The 7,578-nt window shown below is 41.3% G+C and overlaps 1 protein-coding gene across 1 annotated transcript in view; it reads left to right on the top strand.

The window, feature by feature from the left end:
- Window positions 1-7,578, top strand: part of RNF220 (ring finger protein 220) — a 145,805-nt gene that overhangs the window by 75,628 nt on the left and 62,599 nt on the right. Inside the window, exon 3 of the mRNA XM_072420619.1 lies at window positions 4,869-4,998. Coding sequence (XP_072276720.1) covers window positions 4,869-4,998 — 130 coding nt within the window. The remainder of the gene's footprint in view (window positions 1-4,868; window positions 4,999-7,578) is intronic.

Genomic DNA, 7,578 nt, shown 5'->3' with positions numbered 1-7,578 from the left:
ATATATCACTATGTATCATACTATGTATCACACTATATATATCATATATGTATCACTATGTATCATACTATACATCATATATGTATCACTATGTATCTTTCTATATATCATATATGTATCATACTATACATCATCTATGTATCACGTTATACATTTTATATATATATATATATATATATATATATATATATCACTATGTGTCACACATATCATATACCAGGAAGTGCCTATACAGGGATCTTTGTGGAATCACTAGAGATTATTTAGAGATTATTGTAGTGACAGATCTGCGGGTGGAATCGCACGGACATCCTATAGACACAATGGTGACCTCTGGGAAGCCAAACTTTTTATGACAACCCTGACTCAATGCACATTTGTTGTGTCCCTCATATCAGCATTACATTTATCAGAACCCCACAATCTATCTGGTCATGGTAAATCCTTGATCATTTCCTAGCCGTTGTCCTCTCAGTATTTGATGGCCAGACACCACCATTGTCACAGCCGCCATCTTCCTCCATCTGCCGGTGGCACCCATATGTTAGTGAAATAGCAGATGATCATTGGTTCCTAACCAGCCAATATTGAGTAGTACTGGTGACACACCGGTCATACTTGTGGTGAGCTCTGCCTGGCGTGCCAACCACAATTCATGGCACATCAGTAAGGCTGATTAGATTGCATATATATATATATTGGTATGTATATATGTTATGGTCATGGATTTGCACATTTTGATGTCCTCCTTTTCCCAACCAATCCAAAGACCTGTAAGTGTTACTCAACTTCATTAGTTCCACTCTCCTGCTCTGGTAGACTGGGCAGAGCTTTGTAAATCTCAGGACTGTATGGCCAGAAACACAAAGCCTTAGGCTGGTAAGGAAAGCTCTGTATATGTATTAAAGCATGTTTATTTAGCACGTTAAAAAAAAAGTCATTGTTTTAAACTTCTGTTCGTGAATGAAAGCAATGATGGCGCCCCAGTTCAAGGAATCTAGTTTTAGCAATGAGGGAAATGGGTTGTACAACAAATCACAAAACTTTCGGGTCATGAGGACAACCAAATTCTTCTTCTAAATTTCTTTAGTTAATGGAACCCTGAGGTCTTTCTAAAAAAGATGTTTGAGACGCGACAACCTGCATCAAATTTCATTGTTAAAAAGAAGGCAGCGGCGAGATCTTATTACGCACTCCTCAAAGTGCTTTCCATTGTGGCTGCTGTTATTTAAGGCGCAGTGTGTTTTGACATGTAAACTGTCCGTGCGATGAGGACTGTGTCATTAGCAGACGTCCATTAGCCAGCGGCGTCCTCTTCCCCACCAATCTGTGTCATTCTAGACTCTCGGTTCAGCAGAGCTGGTGAATGGCCCGTTTACTCAGACCGTGGCGAGCTGATAGAGGGCTAAATTGAGACGCATTTTCAGAGAGGGGCCAAGTTACCAACTTGCGTGTCAGTCGGTTGGTGACACGGACGACAGGATAATAACGGTTCTTTGCAGTTGTTTATTTTCATCCAGCCTCCCGATGGAGGACTCTGTACATCGCTCCCTGATTTTAATCGCTTGCACTTACCCTCGTTTAATACATTACTCGGAATTCAGGGCCATTTTGTGTCCATTACACAGTAGATCCAGGAAAAAAAAAATGTGATGGGGTACAATGAACGGGAACCATGGGCCTGTCTGGAGCATCATGGGAAATGTCAAGGTTTTTGCCTTTGAAATCTTTTGTATGTAAAGACATTGAGAATATTGTGGGATAGGAGGAAATGTTAACGACTAATTATCTGACCAACATTTAGAAATAAGTAAAAATTACTGGTGGAAAAATGGGGATTTTCTATTATCTTGAAAAGATCAACAAACCACAAATGCATTACGGTTTGAGTACAGAGTGACATTTCCATTATTATATTATAGCCTAGAAATAGATTAAAGGTGAACTCCAGGAAAATGGCTTGTTGCATAGTAAAATGCTCTTAAAAGATTTAGGTTTCTGTTCATTCAGTCCAGAGATGTACACAGCTCTGCCACACAGAAGCCTAGTGACCTAAAAGAAGTGAACATTTCCAGGTTACGTAGACCGTGTCCAGTGTTGTCAGGAACCCTCCCTGAGAAATATCATGCAGCCATCATTGCAGTGCATGTAGACAGGAAGTGGCTGCAAGAGATCAGCAGCACCAAGAATAAAGGGGAAAAGAAATTATTTTTTAAAAATTGACCATTGTTTATTAAAATGTCACCAATTTGGGTTTCCATCTACTTTGATGGTGTCACTTGGGTGCCTCAGAGATTCCTTGCTTGCACCAGGTGTATGGGATGTGGCTCTCATTTCTCCCCAATATGGCGCCCAGGTTGGGGTCAGGTGCTCCCGGTGGGGACGATATCCTGTGCAGACCTGCGAGAGATGTTTGTTTGGTATTTTTCACAGTTATTGTAGACATAACAAAGCTCCATTTTCCTCTGGCTGATCCTTGGCAAGCTGAACAAGCTGTCTTGGCTGACAACAGGCCTTGCTAAACATCTTATTTCAGGCAGGGGCGGCATGAACACGAGCAATCCCTGGAGATGATGTGCCAGATAATATAACCTCAGATTTTAGCGGCATGACGGCTATGCTGGAAACAAGGAGAAAATGGCAAATTAAAGAGGCTGAGTGGTGGTTATACGCTGTCAGGTTCCATGTATTATATCACTGTCGAGAAATGTTATATTACACGGCTTGGCAGGACCGAGGCTACCACAGCACTCGCCGTGCACGGCCTCTAAGAGAGACGTTCAACAGGATTTCCTTCTAAACAAAATGCTTGTTTATTAAGGAAAAGGCTCACCGTGCGCCCTCATTGTCTGCCGCCGGAGATAGCGGCCTATTAATAGCCTTCGATCAAACCTCTCTGGGTTATTCCTGGACTTCTCTGAGCCATATAAAACACACAAATGTCCCGGTGTCTTCTACTGGCATTGTGGAAATATGGCTCCCGGACTGGCAGCCAGAGCCTTGGCAAGGCCTCTGAGTAGAAAATACAGTTTATAAAAAGATGTATCTTCCTCTATGGAGCTGCCAAATACACTCTTACATCGCCAGGATGCCGCACTGTTACTTAAATTTTAGTGTCTTCAAACAGGTTTGGGTCTCTGTATTAGGAACTTAATTATGCATTTTCTGGATCCGATGGAGAGCGAGTTCATTTCAGGTTTAACATGTTAATGTCAGTTTTCACTATTTTTACATTTGTGACTTTTGGTAAAATCCTGGCATAGAGGTCAGGCACTGGTGACTATATTTTTCCAGTATTTAAATTACTGTGCTGTATTGTCATCCTCTCACATGGGATTCCATAGAAGAAATTCAACATAAAAATAGTTTTTTTAAGGGGGAGGATTGTTTATAATCCAATAGCACTCCAAGCTACCTTCATGTCATCCAGTCGGGGTTACTATCTGCATTTCTAGGGACCTTGTAGCCAGCACAGGTCATCAGATATATCACTTACCGTTGGAGTCTGAGAAAACCAGACCTGACTTGCAGCAGAGAGCCCTGTGGGGGTTAATTCTATTTTTTTATTTTTTTTGCCCTGTCTTCGCTCTGGTAGTGCAAACACAGCCTACGATGGATAATTTATGTGTGGACGGGTTGCAGTCTGCACCACACTGCCAGAATTAAGAACAGCATTGTTTAACAATAAACATCTTAATTAGCAACAATTTGCATTTTTACAGCACCCTTCCATCATTCTGTGCTGCGGATAATTCTTGCCTCCTGTCATGCAGCTCCTGAGTACCGCTGTGATGGGTTATATTAGTGCCCTGTACACAATGATAATGTATCACAGCAGAGACGTCAGCCGGTACACCACAGGCTCTCAGGCAGTGCTACGTGTACCCCTAGGGGGTATTTCTGAGGGTTCAGGGGGACACGTTTGTTAGTCATAGTAAATCTATCTTTTTAGAGTTTTAGTGGATTGTTTGAAAACCATACACCCCACATGGTAGTACTGGAAGGGCATCTAAACCCAAACTCCAAAATATCGCAGGGCAAGGTAATTATTTCTCAGTTTATCTTGTTCACAGTCCTGAATCGGTGGAGGAACAACATCTTCCACCCAGGCTTGGCTAGTACAATAAATATGCCCTATGTTCATATTTCCATGACATACGGTGTTCCTTGGAATTTTCAGAAATCGGGACCACAATTTAATATTTTTTGTAGAATGTGCAAGAACCCTAATGAAATCTGAGCGGCCTGCATGGCAAGTTTCAGAATTACCCCATTTAAATGCCCTTTTTGTTTGTAAACTGAGTATTTATTAAAATTTTCAAACATGAACAGAAAAGGAAACATGGCACTCCAGGTACGAGATCAATGTACATATGAGAAACATAGATGAACAAGGCAGTCCGAGTAAAGTATATGTCCATGTCCAGGAGTAGCAAGTGCTACTTTCAAGTAATGTAGAGTCATGAAGAAGTAGCAAATATCATACAGTATTGCTGGAAACAAACATTAATATAATAATCACAGAACACACAGAAACAAAACAAATTATAATTACAAGAAAGAGAATAGAGAAAAAAAAGGAAGGGGAGGAGTTCAATGGGCAACAATAGTGGAATATTCCAGGTTCACATATTCACAACTGCTTCCTAGACCTGTGTTTGAGAATAGTAAGTGTCATAGAGTTCTCAGATCAGTTTAAATTTGTCCACTTTGTTTTAAAGAAGAGCTGTAAGATATTCCATCGGGCGGACATTGTGAATGCGGGTATATAGATCCTCCATAGATGATGATATTTTAATAGTAATCCCAGCTAAAAGTCTCGTCCAATCAGAGCCTCATGATTTCATTCACTCTTTTTTTCATTTCAGGTAAGAAGAAGGTTGCGCTGTTTGACAGCCAGGCCCCAATCTGTCCAATATGCCAGGTGCTCCTACGTCCCGGAGAGTTACAGGAACATATGGAACAGGAGATGGAGAAACTAATGCAGGCCAACATCAGGTAAGAGGATTATTACTGGATCAATAAGGACAAATTCCTCTGTATATGGGGGCTGGAGTTCAAGCTTCAGAATTACTATTTTACAATATCATATGGCCAAAATTCTGGGAACACCTGACCATCATATCTATATACTCGTTGGACATCACCATGACCATTTTTGTGGATTTGTCCTCTCCATAAGGAGGATGTGACCCCCCTGTCCCTCCCAGGGCTTTTATTATGAAGTTTATCCCCTTCTCCTAAATGGCCATTACAATGGTATTGAATTCCCCTCCCCTCCAACCTTCTTTAACCCCCCACTCCACAAGATCTTGGATTGTGTCTGTGGGAATTTCTGATGTCAGGTACTAATGACAAGGAGTGTACACGTCCCCTTCTCTCTGATCGGGATCACCTGTCTCAGTTTCTTCAAACTGAACGGAGTTAAAGTTTAAGCCAAACTCTACATTTATGTACTTGCAGAAAGAAATAAAGATGTGTTACATTTTTGTTTCTTTGATTAACTTTAAATGTACTGGGTATTGCAATGGTGGGTGTTTGAAATAAGGTGACCCATTGCGGGGTGTGCTTGGTATACAATTGCTTTTTATAATAAATATAACCTTGCTTTCATACATTCAGCATATTGAAGCATTGGTTTATATAACACACCAGCCCAAACACACAGACAAAAACCATTTTGAATGATAGCATATCCAAGTCCTGAATATTTAGACTCCTGTATAAGCCTAGTAGTGACAGGTTCTCTTTAAGGCTCCCACTTTCAGTTGGCTCTTGCTGCAGTTCGATAATGTGAATAGTCCTCAGGGATCCACTTATAAAGGTTGAAATTGCTAAGCTGCCATTTTTCTTTCAGGAGGAAATATTGTTTCTTTAGGTTTTGTTGATAAAGCTGAGCAGTTGCTGCGCTCATTGCCATGGCACAGAGGGTGAAAATCCCCCACTCAAACCTTACTGCAAATATCACACTCAGATTTATAAGACTGACGATGATGATTTCTGTCCTGAAAACTAAACAAATTCTTCTTCATCTTAATCCAAGGAAGCTGTAAAACAAGGCGGTGGAAATGTTCAAAGCTGAACCAAACTTACAGCTTAAATCAGCAAAATGCATTCTGGGTGCAACAAAATAAAAGGTGTGCAAAGTTCCAGGGCCCGGTCACACCTGTGCATCCTGGTGCCGATAATACAAGTACTTTAACGAGTAATAAAAGCAATGGCTGCCAATGCACCAGAATGTTGGTTAATGCATTGGGGTTGCATTGACAATACATGTCAGCAAAATGAACTAACGCAACAGACACAAAGTAGAAAACCACTACCCCTTGTTTAGAAGCAGTGGTCTCTCTGCAGAGATTCAACACCCCTCCTGTTAAATGGCAGCTTTTCTGAATGGTAAGCTAAGTCAGACTTGGGAGCAGGTCAGACCTCTACAGATGGCCCACTGCTTCCACACAGGGATGTCCTTCTATGCAGCATTCTGGAGAGCACAGGGTTAGGAAAACAAACTTAAGTTTAGCCGATTTAAACTGAAATTGCAGTTGGGCTTTATTTTGTTTTATATCTTTTGGCATTTCATAATTTTTCTTGACAATGGTAAATTTTGTAGCTTTAGGTTCCGGTCACACTAGTGATGCACACATGATGAACATGTTGCGTTGTTATATTAGTGTGTTAACCTGCATCAGGCCATCCAATCATTTTCTATGTACTGCCAATGCACCGCAACACCAGAGGTGTATTTCATTCACAGAACACACATGGTTACATCTGTGCTTTGTATTGTACATGAATTAGGGTTTAGCACAATCCTCTGAGCAGGACCCTTAGTAAGTACAGCATTCAGAATAGGTATTTCATATATATATATATATATATATATATCTGTATAAAGATTTTTTTTTCTTTGTAACTAGAATTTCACTTTAAAATGTAGGTTGGGGGGTCCCAATTTCTAGTGAAGACCCTTCCTTCATTTTCACCCCTTTGACACCTCATATGAGTGTTTTAGACAGAGTGTGTGTAATTGATGGCATAATTTGGGTCCCGTCCAACCTAATAAAGAGTAACTGCAAATTAGCGCAGTGGCTTAAATGAAGAGAAGCAATTAGCGCCGCCAGGAAAGCCATCAAGGAAGTGAGGGGCAGCGTGCGAGCTGCTGCGGAATGGACGGTACGGTATCAGAGAACAGTCAGGAGGGGAGGGTGCGCCTGGGGTTTAATGGGAAACAGGGCAACGTCTAAATCATACACCTGACAGGCCACCATTGTCATCCTGCTGACAGATGAGAAAGAATGGGGTGATTCCTTTAACTGAGCCGTTATGGAGAAGGAAGACAGGCTCTCTTGATGCAGCGGGCCTCACTGCCATCAAGCCTTCAGCAAGCAAAGGAAGAATAAGAAGTCTCTATTAATTATTAAATAACGACCCAGGCCGCACAGTGATAGATAACATCCAATCTATTCCAGGCATCCAGGCAATTCAAGCTAATCTGCAGCAAAGGCCAAAGCTCTTTGTCACCCTTATGGGGCCATTTTACTCATCCTCTCTGGAGCCCCTAATGCTGCACTCTCCATT

This window comes from Pyxicephalus adspersus, chromosome 8 (genome assembly GCF_032062135.1).
Source record: "Pyxicephalus adspersus chromosome 8, UCB_Pads_2.0, whole genome shotgun sequence".
Taxonomy (NCBI): domain Eukaryota; kingdom Metazoa; phylum Chordata; class Amphibia; order Anura; family Pyxicephalidae; genus Pyxicephalus; species Pyxicephalus adspersus.
The sequence above is the reverse complement of the archived record's forward strand: the minus strand, read 5'-3'. Positions and strand labels throughout refer to the sequence as shown.